Raw genomic sequence first — 22855 nt, forward strand, 5'->3', positions numbered from 1 at the left:
TAGTGACATTATAAAACAAGTTTCCTTGTCCAGCAAACTTTAATTCAATGTAGAAGGATGGTACCATAAATACCTGTAGCAATCCCGTGGAAGCTTCTATGTGCCGGGCATGCCTGTAGAAGGCTGAGTGTAGAGTTCTGCTTTTAAACTCTACACTCAGCACATGCTATGTAGATGTGCAAGTGACAATGGAGAGGGTAGAAAGTGGGCAGAAGGTATCTGGATGGGTATATGAATAGGAAGGGTTTGGAGGGATATGGGCCAGGTGCTGGCAGGTGGGACTAGGTTGGGTTGGGATATCTGGTTGGCATGGACTAGTGGACCGAAGGGTCTGTTTCTGTGCTGTACATCTCTATGACTCTAACTGCCATTAGAATATAGACTGTCATGTCTGCATCAAAGTCAATGCCCCTTAATATGCCAGCATAAGGATCTACAAAATCAACTGAATTGTCAATGATAACCACAAAATCCAGAGCCAGCCAGCATATACACACACCCATATACACAGGTGGACTATCATGCAAATATATGAGGATATGAATTAGACATACCACAGGTACAAACTAAGGATAAGCTTCAAGGGAAAATACATTTAACCATACAGGCATGCAAGACAGAAAAATAAATTTGTGGCACTTCAGTTGAATTTTGTGTGAAATTTCTTACTTGTAGAATAAAATAAAAGGTACAGGAAATGAAAGGCAGTTGAGAAAGTGCAAAATGATAACTCTGCAGAAAGCATTAGAACTTGTTTCCCTGGTGTTATTTGAATAGCAGGATTTATTAATTTGGGATCAAACCATTCACTTTAATGTTTTTTTAGATGAATACCTGGTGCACCAGACTTCTTGGTTGTATTGGTGCTTCTGTAATATAATCATCCTGCCGGGTGGCCACTTCCTCCTGTGCCCCTATGTAATGTAAAGTTCTTTTGATCTGTCAAATGTGCTGCTAATTCAAATACTCTCATTGGCCACTTATGTTTTGGGAAATTCTGTAGAATTATGATACTGGGGACCTGGGTCCTGTTGTAGTAATGTTTAGAGGGAAGGAAGATAAGAATATTGCTTTTTCCAGAATAATTAACTTGTCATCTTCATCACCAGGAAGCAAATGACTTGATATTGTAAGTGTCTTCTGTACTAGCTGAAAAGCAGTAGGAATATAAAGGTTGAAGATAATAATCTTGACTGTTCCTGTTCTAATAGGTTAACAATAGGTCTCATTACAACATACAGCATTGATAGTAGTTGCCTTTTGGACCTGGGTCAGCACAGGCAATATTCTATTGCAAAGGTTGTTGTGAATCGGCTTACTGGATTTCACTGTGTCGTTGGTCTTCCTCTGGTTCAATCTTATTTTGCTTCAATGCCCTCTTTGTTGAATTTTAATCGAGTCAGGGAGAAGCATTGACAGCACAATTAAATGGCAGAGAAATAAATTAACACTGTAGTTTAAACAATCTGTTTAGCAGGCACTAATTTTGTTGGTCTGTAAAAACATTGGACATGGATTAACATTGGGAGGGAAAATGGTAATCACACAGCAGCTCATTATATACTCATTTTCTCAAAGCTTTCTGACAAACTCTTGATACGCTCAATTTGTGCTATTGGCAGGATACATTGTCTTGTTAACATGCCATTTTTCAGACAATTTCATTCAGAAGTCATCATCATTGGCTAGGGATTGTAACCTATATATCAAAGCCAGAAAAATTGTAACTTGACATTTTATCCAATAAATTCCAAAAGATCCTTGACTTTAAATTTCTTAGTTTTCACAATCTTGCATCAATTTTACAATGAGGATTATGCTGCCTGACAATAATTCCATACTTTAGTTGAGGAAGGCATATATTATTTAGAACTACATAAATAGAAGAAAGTAAGAACGTGCTTTGAGTTGATGCTTTTTAATGTCTTCAGGGTGTCTATTGGGCACTTTATGACTCATACATTCCTATTTTATGTGAGATGCAATCAAAGTCATTGCCACAAGAGTGCTACTGGTGAATGGATTGTGCTCAATTTCCTTTTCATTAGTGCCAGCAAACTGATATTGCTGGGCAGAGGAGGAAAGCTGTTTTACTGTCTTTCCACTTGTGAGACTTCCCAGATGATGGGTAGATGGTCGATTATTCGTTGCAAATAATAAAAGAACAAGTTACACATATTTCCTGCCTTTTGTAACAAGGCAAGCCATCCACCTCTGTCATCCAAGGGTGCAATAGGCCACTAAGTATGACTTTACAAATGAAACAGCCTCGAACATACCTGATTGCTTGGAGTGGGTAAGGCAAGGGTTTGAAATAATTTAGGTTAAATAATTATTGTCATCACTATGCATTAGAATGTACCCTCCTCCACCTGAGGCAGATGGAAATGCTTCTGGAATGATTCAAATGATTCTGGGCGTTTACTGAGCAAGAAGGTTGAGTGGGGTGGGAGTTTGTACTGTATTGGCATAATTCCAACCCTCTCTTTCCATCTCACTGAATATCTACCATGTTTGCAGAAAACAGGTTAATTCACCAAAGTACATCCTGATCAGCTTGTGAATGCTGTTTTAGTAATATCTAAAAGTAACAAAGTACCAACTTATCTCAGTTGGCCGTACTTTTGTCTCTGATTCAGAACATTGTGTGTTTAAACCCCATTTCAGAATGAGCAACACAATCTTGCTGGCATAGCTTTATAGCACCAAGAGAAAGCATCATTATCAGAACTTCTATGCCACTTAAGCCTGCTCCTCTTACAAATTATCAACACTTTGGGACTGTGTCTGGACTAATTTAGAATTCAGGTCAGTTCACCCGTTAGGATCAGTGGGATGTGAATTAGTAGGTCCTGTTCTGATTCTAAAGTGAACTTAACTATTTTGGAATTGATGGTCTTGTCTCCCGCTTTCTGTACACAGATTCTGAGACATTAATAACCCTCACGTGCATTGACATGGTGAGTGTTGACAGATTATTCCACTGGTTTGTTGGTTTGGTAATCTCACTGAACCTCAATCTACCATCTAATGCTGACTGCACCAAGTATTTTATCTTTATTATGAGAAGGCAGCCTAGAGGATTATCCCAAGATTAATTGATCCTCCACTTTGACCATAGATCTAAATTGTATATGAATGGTAGACTGTGTGTATTAGGTTTGCAATTATCTTTTTGGTTTAAAACTATAGTCTATATTTCCATTTGATGAAAGAGCAATTTAACTTAAATATAAAATTTAATTCATGTGGATTTAGGAAATCATTTCCCCAAATTAGAGGAGAAAAACCATATTGCATATTTTCTCCGTATGAATATTTTGTATACCTAATAGGTCACAATGATGGTGATACACAGAATTAGTAAAGCTCTGAAAAGGTAGAAGAATGAAGGAAAGCTACAGTAATCTATGAAAGTTCATGTCAGATACATTCAGGTGATAATAGAAAAGCAACTCAGATTCTTATTATAATTGAAATTTGATGATCATAAAGGATGGAAGACAGAGAAAGGAAAGAGATTTGGACGATCAAAGTGAAAAAAGTAAAGACAGGTTGGGAGGTGCAAATGAGCACATTTTTATTAACACAATGTAACTTGAGGGACATACTGGGATACAATAGACAAAGAGAAAACATGGGACTGAAACTGGGAGTATAACATTAAGGAGACAAACAAAGGTTTCATTTATATTGGCAATGAGTGGGGAATTGAAGATTAATCTACCAAATTCAGGATGGTCTAAAGCAGACTGCAAAATTGACAACAGCTCCACTGGCTGATAAACCACAAACTTGGATATATTGATCTCATCTTGCAACAAGAAGAATACATGCACAGGTCACTGCCAAACTATCACTCTCAGAAACCATCAAGCTCTGATTATAATGCTAAGTAGATGAGGTGCGACCAAGTTAAAATCTCACACATGGACTGGATTCTCTCCTCCCAAGAAATGGTAGGAAGAATGCAGGAAGGGCAAATTATCATGTGGGTTGGCCCCAGGGAAAGACAGACTCTCTTCTGTCACTTCAGATATTCTGGGTGAGCAGACTTTCCTGACCTGCCACCAATTAAGCTTTTAAATGGCCAATTAATGACCACTTAAGGGCCTCGTACTGCCACCAGTCCAATTTACTGTGTTCCTAACAGGTAAGAAAAGGGACAACTTTCCAGAGTAGTAACATGGGGCAGCCTACCTGCTGTAATGGGGAGGGGGTCCCTTCCCAATCTGAAGTGGCTGGGGTCACAAAAATGAAGTAGGCAGGGCAGTTGCTACCAAATGCCATCCTTCTGTCCTGGTCTCATAAGCCCAGATATCTATGCTGTAGATCCCCACCAAAAAAAAAACCTTACTTCCCCATTGCTCCTGGTCTTCAGCACTGCTCTTTAATCAGTAGCCTGGGCCTCTGAAACACACTGCGATTGACAGTAGGTGCCAGCCTGAGGTTGCTGGCGGCTTGAGGTGGGATAGAAGATAGCTATCCCAGGAACTGATTGGTCATGAAGTCCACATTGTAGCTACTTAACTGCCTTAAAGGCACTTGATGTGGCAGGCTTTCTTGCGTGGTGGTGGCGGTGGAGGGAGAGTACAGGGGGTTGTAAAAACCCTACACATTAACTAAATACAGAAAATTCCGGCTACTGAATCCCTTGAACCTTTGTTGGTTATTATTCTATTTATTGTGGGTATTTCGCAAAATCTTCTAAATTAATGCTAATATCGTCTCCTGATCCAATTGACAATAAAAATTGCTTGTAAAAGAAAGAAGCATGAAGTACATATCAATTCAGGAGAAATAAAGTGGTGCAAGTTCACAAAATAACTGTTAGACAGTGCTTCAACTTTTCTAATGAAGGGTATGTTTTGGATTAGAAATGTCAGAAACCATTTCCTTGAAAAGATTATGAACAAATTTTACAACATTATTTAAATTGGATGAACTAAAATATGGTTTGAGCTCTAACCTAATGGCTCTAATAATAATGGTGTTGCATTACTCCACTGTGATTTTAGGGTCTAAATTAGCATAGTGGTAGTGTCCCTCAGCCAGAAGTCTGAGATCAAGCCCCACCTGCTCCAGACATGGATAGTAATGTCTCTGAACAGATTGATTAGAAAATAACTAGAATCTAATTCAAATTACAGTCTGTGCTTTGTCAACTGTTCTCAGCAATGCCGGTGGTAGCAGTATAAAAATTGACCAATTTCTCTGGAACAGGCAAAATGGAGAAAATCATAAGAAAGAAATCTTTGATATCAGCATAATGTTATCAACAGTTATTTGTAGAGCAGCTGCTGTCAAAGATTACTGTAACTTTTCCTTTGTATTTTCTATTGGTATTTTTTCCATTCTCCTGAAGTCAACAATTTTCTTGCTGGCTGGGGTATGACTTTCAGAAGAGTCATCTTCCCCTTCAGTGCCTCATCCAACTGACCACTGTGTAAGAATGGATTTTCTGTGAGACCCTACTAGGATTCACCAAGAGTTCCCAAAGCCACACATTAACACTCCACCTCTGGTTTCCCTGAACGAACAGTGAATGCAATTGAAAAAAGAGCCATTCTGTCAAAGGATAGACTAATTAAAGGAACCATGGCCTGAGCTACAAGAGTTAACCAGCAAGCAGACTTTTGAGACTGCAGCAACTATTAAAATGGAGAAGAGACTTCCTACCAAGGCTTCACTGTTGCCTCGAAGTCCCATGTATGGTGCCCAAGTGATTGTATTGAGATAAGTCCTCCAAAATTCACGAGGAAGAGAATGACCTCTCAGTTCAAGCAGGTCTGGATGGGAGTTGTGAGGATGTCACAAGACTGTGGAACCTACAGCCTGGAGACAGTGTACCAAGAGGATCTAGGATATCACACTTCATGATGACAAGCTTGACACTGACTTCTCCAGCATCTTTCCTGCACTCTACTCAACAGAATAATATATCTTTAGCTTCATTCATTCCTCTTACTGCAGGTCCAAGCCTTCACATCCTCATCTGAAAAGTCAATAATCAACCTCACTCAATCCATTGATCTCTCACATTCCACAAAAGGTGCTCTTCTTTCTTTTCTCTCAAGCTGCAAAGAATATTCACATTTCTTCTTTCTCCCCTTGCAGAAGACAGGACATAACTTGGCAAGAGGAAGAGACCTGATGGCCATTATTTGGGGGCCATTAGTAATGTGCTCCCACCTGCTGCACTCTGAAGGTGGATTTGGTCCAGTAGGTTGCAGATATCAGCAGAAGCCTCCTGAGAAAGCTTGGGGCTCCTCAGGCACTGGGAATTAGACACCTTGAGAGAATCAGCCTCTCTTTGTCTGCAGGCATTATACTGGGGAGGGGACAGGGCAGAGGCATGGTCTCTCCCCATTTTAGCTGGACCTCTACTTTCATTCCCCGTGTCCTTTGGAAGCACGTGAGGCTGAAGAGAAAACAACTGGTACTGGTGGTGTTGTTTCTGCTCCAACTGGGAGAAGTTGGCAGTGACATTGATTCAGCTCTCACCTCTTATCAGAGGTGGAAAGTGGGGCTGGATAAGCTGATCTGACTCCATGGTAAAAGCTGGCAGCAGGGACGTGTGACTGAAGCACAGTCCAAGCCGTCACATGTTAAGCAGTGAAGGTCCTTCTGAGGGAAGATGTGCATTGAACAGCAGTCTCTCAATGGTCATTGCTGCAGTACTGCACTGTCACTGAACAAAACATTTATATTTCTCCAGTTTTACTGAAGAAACTCTTCCAGCTGTGTTTTTTCTCATGGTGACCCTTAGGAGCTGCTGTCATGTTGGGAAACAGATGCCCTAGTTGGGAAGAACAGAGGTCATTCTTAAATACCATTACAGTACTTTTAGTAACTAAAGGTGCGTGACTGCATGCTTCCAATCTCACCCTGCAGAAACCCAGAAGAGAGTGGGATGATGTCAGTCTTCTGAATGAACACCAATATCTGAGTAGGCTGCTTCCCCCTGCTTCCCCCTGCCTGGAATTTGTTTTTAAAAAACATTTCCCATTCATTGAGTGATGACAGGTTCTCTGATCAGAAGAGCAGAGCACAGACATCCAGGTGAATATTTTTATTAAGGCCATTTCAAGCAGGCTTGAGGACTTTGGATCTTTTTCCTATTCCTATCCCAGAGCAGAGTAACCGGTGCTTCTAGCCTGACTTAGATCAGTTAACTCCGCAGAAACTTAGGCCTTCTGATCTGCATGGTATAGCTTTAACCAGTTGAGCTTGCAGGTGAATTGTCAAAAAGTATTTGAAAGCATGGACATTAAAACATCTACACATTTATATTTTGAATTCACAATTTGTGAGAGTTCCAAGAGTCTGCTTGTGCAAGTTATTTTTAGAAGTGGTGATCACTCATTAAGATAAGTTCTAATCAGTGCTTGTTAAACAATAAAAGCTTATCACAGTCGTCTGCTGACTATGGCTAACCTCCACAATATTCATGCACTAAATGGGAATTAAAATTATTTCCTGCAGGTTCTTTTTTTTGTAATACATTCCATTTCTTGCTATCCTCTCCTTCAGGTACTGAATCCAGATTGGTTACAGCGCCCCAGATGTTGGATGCCCTTAAGCATCTTCTTCAAATGCCCACACAGTGGGTCCAAACGATTTTAATACCAATAGTCTAGTCAACTGAGGGAACATCAAAGTACAGCTTGATATTGCCTATACCATTAACATTCATACACATACACTTTACAGAAGGAATCACTGCACAGTGAGACAGAAAGAGACAGATTGCGATCACCCCTTATCTAGCCCAGGGATATCGTGGCAAATTGCATCACTGACCTATTTCCACTGAGCTGAGATGAGCTAACTAAGGACAGACTGGGATTAATATATTGTTAATTATAGCGATTAAGAACTGTTTTCATACTAATGTCTACTTTGTGTCAGAAATGGCTGGAAGTTTCATCATTGAAATATCCACCTTTTTTCTCAACGGAGGATCCCCAGCACTATGGATGACAGTGCCCTCAGTCAGTCCAACCCATTTCCCGCACTTCAGCCCTCACCCCCTCTCTTCCTTCCAACAACAGTGAAAGGGTCTCCCCTTGTCCTCACCTACCATCCCACCAGCATCCACATCCAGAGGATCATCAGTCACCATTTCTGCCACTTCCAGTGGGGTGCCTCCATCAGACACATATTCCCGTCCCCTCTCGTCAGTCTTCCACAAGCACAGTTCCGACTGGGATACCCTGATCCACTCCTCCTTCACTCCCAACACCTCAAACACCACACCCCCCATATACATAGCCCCATGGCATCTTCCCCTGCAACCGCAGAAGGTGTAACATCCACCTGTTTGCTTTCTCCCTCCTCAGTATCCATGGCTCAAGCACACCTTCCATGTGAAGCAACATTTTACCTGTACTTTCCAGTTGCCTGCCACTTTAACACACCACCCTGTTCCCTGGCCAACATCTGTCTTGGGCCTGCTGCAGTGCTCCACCGAAGCTCAGTGCAAGCTGGGAGAACATCTCCTCATTTTACCCCTGAGGACCCTGCAGCCTTCTGGACTCAATATGGACTTCAACAATTTTAAGGCTCGAGGCACCTTATCCCAACCCCCACACACCAGGCCTTGTAATCACATGGTCTGCTGCTATTTCACACAACCCATAGTTAGCCACCAATAGTCCCCATTAGTAGCTTTTCATTCTCCTCGGCTGACCGCTATCCACTCCTTTGTCTGTCCAACAGTTCTTCTCTCTCTCGTTAGGCTCTATCTCCCCACTCCTTTGTCTGTCCAACAGTTCTTCTCTCTCGTTAAACTCTATCTCCACCTACTGTTTATTCCTTACCCTCTCTCTCTCCAATCTATCCTCTGCATTAAAAAAAACAACTTTTTGTTAGTTACCATCAGTTCTGAAGAAGGGTCACGAAAGGTTAATTTGACTTCACTCCAATGATGCTATCAGACCTACTGAGCTTTTCCAGCAGTTTCTGTGTTTGTTTCTGATTTCCAGCATCCGCAGTTCTTTTCGTTTGTTTATTTTGTGTGTTTGCGATAGCAAGGAAGTAGAGCCATTAAAAAAAAACTCAAAGTAGATTTCTGAACTCAGCATTTGTTGCATGTTTAAAACTTTGCTGACACAAAAAAATTTAAGAATACTTTACCGACTGTAGGGGTGGTGGCTGCACTCAGTGAGTTAGTTGACGATATGGAAGAAGTGCTTTCTGCGCGAGCTAGTGGTGCTACCGGTGGAGGACTAGATGAATGTATTGGAGGACTAAAAGACCTGGACTGTAAAACATAAATGAAAAAATATTTAATCATTGAAATGTAACTTACTTCATGTCAAATTAAACATCATTACTCCAATTTCTAAATAAATATTTCATCATTTAGTTTATAACATTGATGTAAAGGGTATGCACAACAGAACTCTTAGTTAGTTTGAAATTATCCTGAATTTTCCTCCTATTTACTGCCTTGAAGGTAAAAAGGATATATGTCCTTTAAAGTTTGGGTGAAGATTTGTAGCTCGGGTGCTCGTTGTTGTGGTTCTGTTCGCCGAGCTGGAAGTTTTTGTTGCAAAAGTTTCGTCCCCTGGCTAGGCGACATCATCAGTGCTTGGGAGCCTCCTGCGAAGCGCTTCTTTGATGTTTCCTCCGGTGTTTATAGTGGTCTGTCCCTGCCGCTTCCGGTTGTCAGTTTCAGCTGTCCGCTGTAGTGGTTGGTATATTGGGTCCAGGTCGATGTGTTTGTTGATGGAGTTTGTGGATGAATGCCATGCCTCTAGGAATTCTCTGGCTGTTCTCTGTCTGGCTTGCCCTATGATAGTAATTTTGTCCCAGTCGAATTCATGTTGCTTGTTGTCTGCGTGTGTGGCTACTAAGGATAGCTGGTCGTGTCGTTTCGTGGCTAGTTGATGTTCATGTATGCGGATTGTTAGCTGTCTTTCTGTTTGTCCTATATAGTGTTTAGTGCAGTCCTAAATAGTACACTATATAGGACAAACAGGAAGACAGCTAACAATCTGCATACATGAACATCAACTAGCCATGAAACGACACGACCAACTATCCTTACTAGCCACACACGCAGACCACAAGCAACATGAATTCGACTGGGACAACACTACTATCATAGGACAAGCCAGACAGAGAACAGCCAGGGAATTCATAGAGGCATGGCATTCATCCACAAACTCCATCAACAAACACATCGACCTGGACCCAATATACCAACCACTACAGCGGACAGCTGAAACTGACAACCGGAAGCGGCAGGGACAGACCACTATAAACACCTGAGGAAACATCAAAGAAGCGCTTCGCAGGAGGCTCCCAAGCACTGATGATGTCGCCTAGCCAGGGGATGAAATGTTTGCAACAAAAACGTCCAGCTCGGCGAACAGAACCACAACAAATATATGTCCTTTGCAGCCCTCCAGAATTTCATCAAGCTAGCATATCTCAAGTGTGAGACAAGACAATGTGCATTTGCAACTTATTTAACTTTAATGAGCATTCCAACCTAGCCCAATGTTGAGTTTATCTAATAGCTTGAGCATAGATTCAGTGGAGTGCAAACAAGTGTTAACATTTGCTCAAAGGACTATTCTGTTTAATTTAAACTGAACTACACATTTAACTGAAAGCAACTAATTAGGTATCCTTTGGTGTTATTAATAGTACAGAAGGTGGTTCCTAAGAGGTGCTAACTGACTGTAAAGAAACAACAATAAAGCGGTCAAAGAAGTGGCAAGCAGAATCAGACCTGCCAAAAGTTGTCAAGTTGAGTAGAATCTCCTATTTCTTGGCTAGGTGCGAGTGATGTTAAGAACTTTTTTGGGATTTCTGACATGAGGTCCAGTGACTTTTCTCATTGTTTGCTACCAAACTCACCACTTTGGCTAGTTACTCCATCCTACAGCGTCTGTCTGTTCCAGTTCAATCTTACCAGTTATTGTTTTCGGAACAACTCCCCACTCAGCAGATGTCACAGACAGACTGCACAACCACACCATCTTTAAAACAGTGTACCTGGATGAACACTGGCATTCTACAGGCAAGGACAGATTGGGAAGATGGTTCTGTGATTCTCCATCAGGGAGCTGGAGGTGCTGATCAAAGGGATGATACATAGGAGAGTTGTCCTCTTCCCGGAGGACAGACAGAGAGGGTCATGATACCAGACCCTGGCACCTGATCCATGGTCACCAGCCAGGTCAGTGCCATCTCCACAGTGACAATGACCCTCCCGTCTGCACCAGGGTAAGTGCCATGTTCTATACACACACCACACACACACACACCCCACACCCACACACCCCACACCCACACACCCCACACAAAGTTTCTTGCTTTGCTACCTTATTGCCTGCACCATTGTCCCTCACTTGTTCTTACCCTATCCCGAGCCTCTCACACCACTCACCCTGCAAGCCCTCTGTGCTGCCTCCTCACTCCCTCAAAACACCTTAGCAACTTTCAATTACCCTTGCACCAGGACTAACAGGCATACCATTCATTTTCATTTCACTCAATCCCTACCTCCTCACATTACAGGAGTAGATAGTTCATAAGGCAAAGTGAGCCTGATGGTTGGAGAGTCGCCACAACTGGGCTCCTCATCCCTATGAAGAGAGAATCCTTGCTCTCGCGGGAAGATGTGGGATGCAGAAATATTCTTGTCTGTACACATCGTTCTACTGCAACACTCACATTAAGCCCACTCTCAGCATCAATCAATACACACCATTTGTAACCAGTGGCTTTGACTCCTCCCTTATGTCTTGCAGGTACCACCAACATCTAGAACCCTGCACAGCAATCTCCTGAAGCCATCTCCTCTACCTCCGAGGACAAAAGTACTGAGGTCTTTGAGGGCCATACTTCCTCCCACTAGCTCATATACTGACACCTTGGTGAGAATGTTAGACTTCGAGACTGTGAGACCACCATCAGGTGAGCACCTCACAGCAACAGCAGCTGGATAAGGAAGAAATGTCCCAGGCCATTGGCACCAGGGCATGTAGGGGAGGGGAGGTGGTGTTGGACACCAGGCTCCTACTCAGCCCCAGGTAGGAGAGGAGGAGTCTGTTGTGTCGGCAATCAGGAAACAGCAATCCACACGCAAGAGGGAGGAACAGCAGTGCAGACAAGAACATGGCACAAAATGCCCCTCATTACCCAGAAGCTGCAGCGATGCATGGAGTGTTGGCAGCTGCCATAAGAGCCAGGCCGAGCACTCCTTGGGGCAGCTGGAGAGCCTTTCACACCTGAGCTCAGGTGTCCTAGCTATTGGTCCTCAGGATGGAAGGCACGATAATAGGGGGGACTGGGAACCTGAAGGGCACTCCAGATGTTACTTCCTGCAGGAGACAGGACTTTTCCAGGTGGCACATGTCTGGAGGTAGAACCACACACAGATACCCCTCAGGGCATTGTCGAGGTGGCCAGGCCCTCCAGCTTCACCCTGCCTGCTCTTCATACCACCCCGCACTGGCACATGGAAGATCATATTGAGGAGGATTAATCTGCATCTAGCTTATGCCCAAAATGTTGACTCTCCTACTCCTCGGATGCTGCTTGACCTGCTGTGCTTTTCCAGCACCACTTTTCAACTCAGGCAAGAGGACCCTTAGCATATTGGACCTGTCTTGCCCCAAGTACCCCCTGAAGTCACCCAATTAAAATTGCAGGGCCAACAGGCTGCTCTACTGAGCAGGGTGCCTCCACCTCAACTGTAGAGTCAAAGAACACCCTATGCCATAGTGGGAGTGAGCATTAGAATCATAATTCAAATGTGGTCGAGGTCCACAGCACACAAAGGCTCTCCATCACGTTGAATTTGCTTTGATCAAACATGAGCACCCGATTCTTCTAATCCCATTTTCCAACACTTAGCTTAGAGCCTTGTAAGGCCTGGCATTGCAAATTCACATCTAAATCCTTCTTCAATGTTTATAATTATAAAGCTTTGTATAAATGTATTTACATCTGTTTGTTAATCTCTTGGTTTAGGTCCAAAAGATATTGTTACACCATCCAGCATCATGTCATAACCACAGACAAGATTCCATTAATGCAGCTCTGTGCTAGAGCCCATCTCAATGTCAGAGCAGCATGGGGTACACATGGCATTGGATAATTCTGACACCTCTGGCCCTCCTCGTACAGCATTCTTATTATTTCATGGCCTTTGTGGTCTAACGTGTAGCTTTCATTGAGTTACCCAGCTGTGTCCATTGCAGGGAGATGCAACACTGAGAAGTGGGTCTGTGTGCAATGCTCTTTCCCTTTAAAAGTTTTATTATCATTGGGTGGGTCCTACAGCCCCCTCCCTCACAAGTTGAATCACTTACTTCACCCACACAGGCACTGCCATTTTGTTCCCCATTGAGCACCTTCAACGTTCAGTACAATAGAAGGCAACAATGAATGCTCCTTGGCTAATGATTTGCAGCCGCTGCTGCCACCACCACCATGAGAGAGTGAGTTCCTGAACATTCAAATTCCCTTCCTAATAATCCTCACCATAAAGCCCATTAAGCTTTGCATCTCCCCAGGAACTACCAGCCTCACCCCCCCCAAACCTTCCTACATCTGCCCACATTCATTCCCCACCCACAAGCTCCTGGCCAATGAGGTGACCATGCCAGGTGTAATCATACACTGTCCCCTCCTCCCGAGGCCAGGCTGCTCCTTACTGATGATGGACATCTTCCTATCTATGCTTTAACATATTAGCCCCTTGCATACTCTTACTCCCCTTCACAATCTTCATTCCAACTTCCCCAATGCATGCAGCCCCCAGTCATGATGACTAACTTGCTAACTCTTCTTCCCACAGCAATGGCACACCCCCCAACCCGCTGCAACCCTCTCTCTGCTTACTTTCTGCGGATGGAGCTGCTGGACTGAACATGACCCACCACCTTGTATAATGTAACGGGGCAAGCAAGTGCCCAGACTCATGCCTGGTGGTTGTACATCTCCCCAACTGTGTTAGCTCTAATGCTGCAGACTGGCCAATGTAGAGCCACCGGACTGACCATGATCCAGTTCCTGGGCTGCAGAGGCACAGACTGTCTGACTGGAATACCTAGAGTGGATGGTTGACCATGGCTAAACCCCTGGACTGTCATTGGAGGCTGCCTTGACTTACTGAGCTGGAAGCCCATGACTAATGGTGCCTCCTTAGACTTTGGGTGAGGATTACTCCCTTTTGAGAGCTGTCTGCTCCCTTGCTGCACATACAGTGTGTTTCTTGTGAAAGCTGCTGGCATGTGTGAAAAGCATCAAAGATGGGGCGAAATGCTCTTAATATCATGATTGGCCTCATTGGATTTACCAATTCCATTGCAAATCCTCTCATTGACCACATCGCTCTGACTCTACCCACTGTTTTATGAATAAAAATGATTTTCTCAATAGCGTGTATTCTCCAATTTATGGAACTTTAAATATTACAACCTAGAGGGTGGAACTATCGATTGACATAGGCTGGCAGTATGTTGGCATGGGGTTTAGAGGGGCCATGAGAAAATAGGCAGAGGTCAATAGATTATTAATATGTCGATGTGGATGGTGCAAGAGGAGTGTATGGGGCAGGAGGTGGGAGATTGAGAGGTTGAATGTTTTATATCTCTTATTTTAACTGCTGGACACAGTGCTGGAACTCAGAGGTTGACTTTCCACTGAGCCAACCTGGGCAACTGAAAGACTCCGTCAACTGCTCCTGGTTCACCAGGTCTGACTTCCAATCCAGCCTTCCCTCCCAAATCAAACATCTCTAAGGGTCAAGTTCATTGTGCTGAAGGTTCTCCTGACTCTGCACACTCAATCCAGGAATGAAAATCAGGACCTAAAAGGCTCTTTTAACATGTACACCATTTTTCAGCTCTTCTTGCTCTGCTGGAGTATTGTAACTGCTTCAGTTACAGACAACATTCAGATGCATTCACAAATAATGGGTTTTGTATACACTTTACTGTTAGTGAACTATGTTCTGAAAATTGTTTATGCGTTAGAAAATGGTGACAATATCAAGAGGAGCCAGTACTGAAGCATTTTGTAAAATATGATTTAAAAAGTCAAAAGAGTAAAAATATCTGATGCTTAATGCAGTCTCCACTGCACAAGAAGCATCACTGACAATACATTTCATATGGCAAAAGGAATGATTAGCATATCATAAATATACAGACTGGGCTTACACACTGCAGAACTTAAATGAAACTTGCACACACTTTAGACTGATTTAATGGGCTAAGGGGAAACTTGTCCATGGGGTAATATCACTTCAACATTGGATGTGACTGGATCTTCACTCACATTCTCATGGTCTAGCCCGAGTTTGATGGTTGGTGTCTGACATGTAATAATTCATCACTGTCTAGTTACTGAGCCGATTGGGTCTATACTCTAAAGAGGCAGAGGTGGGTACTGCAGATGCTGGAGATTAGAGTGGTGCTGGAAAAGCACAGCAGGTCAGGCAGCATCCGAGGAACAGGAAAATCGACATTTTAGGCAAAAGCTCTTCATTAGGAACCCTGATGAAGAGTTTTTGCCTGAAACGTCGATTATCCTGCTCTTCAGATGCTGCCTGACCTGCTGTGCTTTTCCAGCACCACACTAATCTAGACTCTAAACCCCACAGAGTCCAGTTACGAGAAATGACTTTCTCTCTGTTGACTCTGAGCAGCACATTTAATAATTCTTTTTTGTTATTCTCCTGGAACAGTTTAAATATAATGAATGTAACAGTAGGACACCAAAACGTACCATGTCGGTAACACTAGGCTTTCCAGGAGGCAGTTTAGGCCGTGATGGAGGGCGAGGTGGTGGAGGAGGAGGAGTGTTACTGGTGATGCCCAATGGTGTTGCTGGACGGGCAGGAGATGAAGAACCTAAAAATAAATAAACAGGTTTTTAAATTTTACACGTCATGGGGGGTTACCTTAGCACTGAGGGAGGGTGGAGTTTTGCTCCTTTGAGCCCACAAAAGTTCCAGTCCCTTAAGCGGTCTTTACTGGCCAATCAATAACCTTATTCACCATCCACTGCTTTGCACACACTAGCACATCCCACCACCTCACCCTCTCACACTCACAAATCCCAAGCCCCATCTCCCCACTACCACGAGCTTTAGAAATCTACTCCACCAATTCCTGTTGTATTTTCAGTGATGTTGGCGGTTCACTGCTGTTAACGATTTGGCCATTTTTGGTGGACAGTCAATATGGTACATGCCAAAAGACTGTTCAATTGTACCTGAACATGAATATTATATCAGATTCATGAAAGATAAAACTATAAACAAACATGCTACACAACTGGAAGTTGGAGTGCTTATATTTCCTTAGGATATTGCCATAAGAAGGATATACTGTATTGGGCTTTAAAGGGAGTGCAGCACAGTTTTACTAGATTGCTACCAGTACTCTAAGGATTAAACTATGAGGAGAGATTAAGCAAAAAGGATTGCAGATATTTTCTAATCATCCTGTTGTGACACACTCTATAGGTGGTGAGATTGGAACCTGAGCAACGCGCCTCAAAAGTTAGGACCACTACCACCCTGCCATAAGCACCCTTAAACTAAGAAATTTAGCAAGTTTAAGAATGATTTTATCACAATGTTGAAGATATTAAAGAATGCAGATAGGAAGAAATTGTATCTGGAACTAGACGCCATGATCAAAGAATTAGATTGATCTTTCAAAAGTGACATTAGGAATTATGACTTTTTGGAAATGGTGATAGAAGTTTTGAACTCTCTTCTGCTAGATCCTAAATTAACTGTTAATTTTAAGAATGCCATGCATAGATTTTTGTTAATTAATGACACTGGGGGAATCTGCCACAAAGGTGAGTATATGGAGTTTGTCCACAACTCCAATTGAATAGTGGAAAGGGTAAGAGAAATCAAGTGGCTTACTCCTGTTTCTTTGTTTTCAAAAATGATAGGTGTACTCTCTATAGCATAGTTCATATTTATGGCCATTTTACTGCAAGGACAATATAAAACTTTTAATTTTTAAATATATATTTAGATTTTTTTCTCTTCTGACATGCAGACTCTTGCTGTTCTTCCTATAGGAGACTAAGCACCATGTATCGGCAAACTGTGCACAACACCACTGTCAAGTCCAATGTCTACCAGTTTGGGGGCGGCGGGGGAGTTTAACATTGGCAATGGCACCAAGTGGGTAACATCAATTTAGCCACTTGTTGTATAAGTTAATCTGATATGTATTTCTGCTCAAGTCAATAAAAGACAATATTGGGTCTGTGCACAAGGAGCAGATATCTAGGTGATATAGATATCACCTAGATTCACCATGGGCCAGTTACACCCATTAACCTCCAGTAGTATTCCCAGGATAGCACTGTAAGAACCATACCTGAGTCTTCTCCTCCCAGTCCAAAGACACAAAGATAATATTAATATCCTAACTGCAATCAGTTAATGCAACACAGATCAATGTGGAATTTAATGGTCTGTGAGATCAAGCAATACAACAGACAATACATTTCCTTACGAAGTGAGTGTATATTTTCATTCCCATCCCCATTGGATATATTTGTGAAAGGCGATTGATGTACAAACAAATAAAGGATTAATGGAAGCTGCAACATCAGCACAAAAAAAGCCATATAACCATAAACTCTTGTTATGGTTATAAACCAATGAAGAAAAAGTGCACTCAGCAAGACAAAAATCTGCTCTAATTACACAACAGGAGAGGTCTGGGGGAGGTAATAGAAATTGGCTGACAGCAAGTTGTTTTGAAGAGGTGAAATCTGTAGCATTGCCAACATTCATGATTTACTCATCCTTCATGCTGGGAATTTACATTAAAATTCCTGTCTGAAGCACATTTACTTGAAAATGAAAAATACAAATCACTGGACTCAGGAATAAATTGTCTACTATGGTGACACTGTCATCATAGCATTCAGTCCTTCACTGCAGTCAATAAAAGCGACCCAGGCCAGAGTTCAAACCTGGGATCTTCTCAATCAGTATGGATCAGTACTATGCCAGTTACCCATTATTGGGAAAGTTCAGTCTTATTGTGGTTCTGATGTTCTATTTATATGGATAATGCATCACTGACAGTGAAAATGAGACATCAACATTTCATTATCATTAAAAAGTTAGTTTCGTATTTCTGATTACATCCAGGGTATGAATCTGTAAACGCAGAGAACAGCAATGGAGCAGCAGAAACTATGACCGTATTTGGTTAACACTCCAATGGACTCAGCGACTTACAAAGAGGGGAGAACAGAACCCAAGGATACAGGCCCCCACACCAGCCATTCTGTCCTGTTACTGTAACAGCAATAGGGATGATTTAAATAAAAGGTTTTTTTTTTACCATTGATGTAGTTCCAAGTCCCATTCAAAGGCATAGTTTTAGTCAATGTACTGTTATTCGATCCCAACGAATCTACAACTAGATTTTGCAAGGATATTTTAAAACTGTAGCACCTTGTACAATTGATCAGTCTGTCCTCAAGTGAAATCTTAATTCCTTGATGTGCTGCTGGATGGGAAGACACTGCAGGATGTACCATATCCTACATAAAGCCTAAAAACCTGTCGGCCAGTTTCATGTAAAGGTTGGAGGTGAAGCTTTTATGGGGAGGGGTGCATGGAATGTCACTCACGTTCCTTCAAAAGAACACAAAAAAGCAGAGCTCAGCACAGAATGGAACAGCACAAATACAACAGGACAGAAGCAGGAAGAAGCCACTCATGTTGCTGACAGTGAGGCTTCTTAGTGGAGGCTGGCTCCAATGTGGGCATGCTGATGCAGTGTTTAACCGAACACCACGTACCACTGCTGTTGGACACGCCACTGCCTGAACTGGGTCCTGGAGAAGATACCACTGTTCTGTAGGTAGGTGGTGGAGGGGGAGGGGGCGTGGTCTTTTGTCCCAAAGTGAGCTCTTTCAGGGAGGAGGACGACTCGCTCTTTTCACTCTTGACCAAAACCTGCTCGGAACTTTTTTTCTCACTCCCATCATGGTCTAGAGGCACAGAAACACTCGGAGGAGCATCAAGGGACCTGTTTTCACCCAGAGCCACTGGTGAGACCTCATTTCTAGAAGGTTGATCAGAGAAATCGATCCACTTGTTCTTCGCCAGGATAACTCCAGATCTGTGAGATATAACTGGGCCAAAAATATCATCCAGGTCACTGATAGACAACAGTTTGTCTGGCTGGGGCTCTGCTTTGCCCTGGTCACTCCCTACAGTCCCATGGGCTGAATTCGGTAAAGGTTGCTGCGTTGCTGCATCAAGGTCTGACTTGGTGCCTTTCAGAATTGTGCGGTCTTAAGTGCAAAATTCAAGAGTGAAAACATCAGGAATCAAGAGGACAAAATATTAAACACAAAGTTAAACTCAATAACATATACAAACAATCAGTGTCAAAAATTGAAAATTCCAGTGTTTACTGAAGAAATAGATTTGAAACATTTTTTAGGAAATACAAAAATGGATTTTTCATAATGCTCTGCTACCCTGCACCACTTTCTCCTATTCCTCTCTCCATTCTTCTGAAAGCACTGGCCCTTTTGGGTTACTTTCTGATACTTTGCTCTAGCAACTATTTTTTCCATGCCTGAGCCAATACAATGAGTGTCACACATAATTCTGTCAATTCTACAGTCATACATGTACTTTCCAGAAAAGAGAATTAGATATGCAAGTAGGACACTGTCAGATTGTTGTCTTCTTCCTAAACGGTGTTGAATCCTATGTAGCACCCTACCCCCTTGTCCTTAGAGGGTCCTAATCGCTGTAGGATCAAGGGACTGGGCACAAGGCACAGAGTTTCCATGGCTTTCCTCTCCCTGTGATATCCTCCCTGAAGACAGCAACCTCTCAAACTGCACTTATCTTTCCTCCAGGAGATCCTTTATCCTGGGAATTTGGAGGTATTGGGGTTATTACAGCAGCTGCCATGGCCTGCAACATGGCTCTGCTGATTTCTGGAGTTCTATGGCCTGGGAATGGCTGGCAGCTCTTGGCAGCTGGACATTCTTGTTCCAGGATTCTAATTTCAGCTACCTCACTGCAGATAGATCCAATGTGCTCTCTCACCTTTGTATCTCTCAGGAATCCCACTTGCTTTTGGACTTAGACCAAAAACAGAAATATCCTGGCTAGGAGATCCATTTACTGGTTGAATACACTGGGGTTATCTTCAAAATACAATGGTTTTTCAAAATTTGTTCACAAGGGAAGTGAGATCCAGTGAACAAACCATTTAGATTACTATTTTCCAAATGTTATAATATTTAATGTTTGTGTGAACTGAAAGAGGCATAAAAAGGCTGAAAAAAAAAGTCACTTAAAAATGAAAGGTAGTTCTCCCTGTCTTGTAGGTTAATTTATGGCTACTCATAGTTGCATTAAATCTATACCACAAAACAGGTCATTCATTCAGCTAACTTGTTTATGTTGCCATTTTATGCTCTACTCAAGTCCATGGAAAAGGCCACACACTAGGTAATTAACAGGCTAGCTGTATTAAACTCAAGGGTTACAAAGCATTAAACTAAAAAGCCCTACCTGAACCTTCTGCTGATGGTGACCCTGTGCGAGGTGGGGTAGCTGGAACATTTTTTGGAGGAAGTGGTGGGGGAGCTGCAATGAAAAACCAGGAAAAAAAAGCAAGTTGTGAAATTAAAGTCTTATAATGTTATGAAGTTTTGAGGCTGTGTCTTTAAGTTCTGAGTGAAATAGAAGAATGAGGTCATGTGACCTTCTGAATTCTGCCTGACAATAAGCTGTGGTGGCTTTAAAAGGTTAAAGCAAGACTCAGTTTCACTGGGAGAAGGTGCAATCAATTCATATCTGCAGCCAATGGTAAGAGCATCTGAATTGTGGATAAATTATTAATCTCCAGACTCACAACCAAGTGTAAAGAATATCAGCTTTTCTGGAAGGGTATACTTTAAAATACTTACTTAACTTCAAAAGGAAATGAACAGAGTTGGGGATCTGGAAAATAGCTAATTAGTAATCTTTATTTAGATACAAGACCCATGTTATTCATACAACTTGGGTGATGGGCTTTGAGAAGGAAGAGTCTACAACAAGTCATTGCAGTACTGGGTTACCAGGATTTCCTAAAATATTCCTGACACCCTCAGAGACAAGAAAGTCTCCAAGAACCTGAGAGAGAAAGAGAGAGAGAGAGAGAGAGAGAAAGAAAAAGTGAGAGAGAGAAAAGAGAGAGGAAAAAAAAAGAAAAAAAAAAGAGATTAAAAAAAAGAGAGAGAGTAAGAAAAAGAAAGAGAGAGCAAGAGAGAGATCCAGAAGTCAGTTAGGAACTCAGATTGGAGAGACTAAGTTCATGAGGATTTAATTAAGGCTGGATTTGATTAGCTTTGACTAGAAAGAGGAATCTCTATGGTACCTCTCATCATAAAAGTTATTTTGGATTAAAAGTAAACTGGTTAGAAAAGAAAAAGGAAAACAGATCACCAGGAATGGAGAATATCTTGTGACAGGTTCCAGGAGAGTAAAGGTACAACTGTGACATGTGACTTTGGACATGTTAAAGGCCATATGGCTTAAAAGTCACATGTAGTTAGAGTTATTTACAAAAACTGTTATTTCAATGTTGCTTTTAGTTAATTACAATAACTGTCTTAAAATTTGAAATCTTATGTGATCTTTTATGATGCTCCCTGAAATTCATATATCTTTCCAAAAGCGCTCAGTCTCTATGGGAATTATAACAAAAGAGAGAACATTATTTGTTGAGTTTTACACTATTCAAAGATAACAGTAAGGAAACTTATCATTAATAGATTAAAAAAAAAATGATTTAGCAATCACGAAATCAGTAACATATCAGTGATGAGGTGGAGAAATAATTTGCAGGCCTATAATGTGGCTCATCAATTTTGAAGTCTAGTCATTATTGTTTTGAGGGCAAAACACACTAGCTAATTTTGAACATAGTAAACAAATAAATAAGAGAAAGAGAACTCGCTGCTTGCTTCAATAAAATGGCACAAAATATTTTACAGGTGGAGCCTCAGCTAACAGTCTCATTCATATTACATCACTTCTTAACATAAGAGTATCCTCTCAGAACAGGACTGAAGAATCAGCATAGATCAAGTCCTGAAGTCAGGCTTGAACCTACAACTTTCGGATTAACTCAGCTTATCTTGACACTTAAAGGTACATTTCCTTTTTTTTTAAAAAGAAAGGGGCAAATGCAACATAGAAAATATCAATGATAAATACTATTCCCTTAGTTGGTAAATGAATTTTTCAGTGTGTAAAGCTATTGTACAGGCCAATTAAGTACTGGACTATTTCCCTGTGGACTGATCAATGATCATCAACTGCACGAGGACAGTGTGTTTCAAATTCAAGACCTGAAGCCATAAGAGCAGTGCAAAGAGATCAGATGCTTCTTAAAAATTCAGGGCTGGTACTATCTTGCAATTATTTTTCTTTCCTCTTGTACACATACACATTCATTTAATGACATGCATTGTACTGCAGTTACATAACACATAGGCCTCTACAGTCGTCACTGTAATTTGAGAAATGCTTTGTTCCCAGATGCTGTACTGAGGAAAAGGGGGTGGGGCTGAAAAGTTGGCAGTGGTAATGTGGGGCAAGGGATTATTCCTCAGTCAGTGAGTTCTAATTCGAGCATGGGGTGAATTTCAAGCATCAGTGACTGGGTGGGAGTGGAGTTTTAATATTTTATCAACAGAAATAGAAGCAGTTGGGCCAGGAGCCTGAACACTTCATCTTGAGATTCCAGTCAATTCGATTGTGAAAGGGGAAAGATTTAGAAGGGATCTGAGAGGTAACTTCTTCATGCTGGAGATG

General features: G+C 41.9%; 1 protein-coding gene across 10 annotated transcripts in view; it reads right to left on the bottom strand.

Annotated features, from left to right (window-relative positions):
* Positions 1-22855, bottom strand: part of sgip1a (SH3GL interacting endocytic adaptor 1a) — a 228792-nt gene that overhangs the window by 43854 nt on the left and 162083 nt on the right. For 6 of the 10 annotated variants that reach the window (XM_043699414.1, XM_043699413.1, XM_043699412.1 and 3 more), the window contains 4 exons: positions 20564-20638; positions 18823-19320; positions 15757-15881; positions 9139-9265 (listed from right to left, as the gene is read on the bottom strand). In XM_043699414.1, the coding sequence (XP_043555349.1) occupies positions 9139-9265; positions 15757-15881; positions 18823-19320; positions 20564-20638 (825 nt within the window). The remainder of the gene's footprint in view (positions 1-9138; positions 9266-15756; positions 15882-18822; positions 19321-20563; positions 20639-22855) is intronic. The other 4 variants (XM_043699420.1, XM_043699419.1, XM_043699418.1 and 1 more) reach the window with 2 other exon arrangements.

This window comes from Chiloscyllium plagiosum, chromosome 11 (genome assembly GCF_004010195.1).
Source record: "Chiloscyllium plagiosum isolate BGI_BamShark_2017 chromosome 11, ASM401019v2, whole genome shotgun sequence".
In the NCBI taxonomy this organism is placed as follows: Eukaryota; Metazoa; Chordata; class Chondrichthyes; order Orectolobiformes; family Hemiscylliidae; genus Chiloscyllium; species Chiloscyllium plagiosum.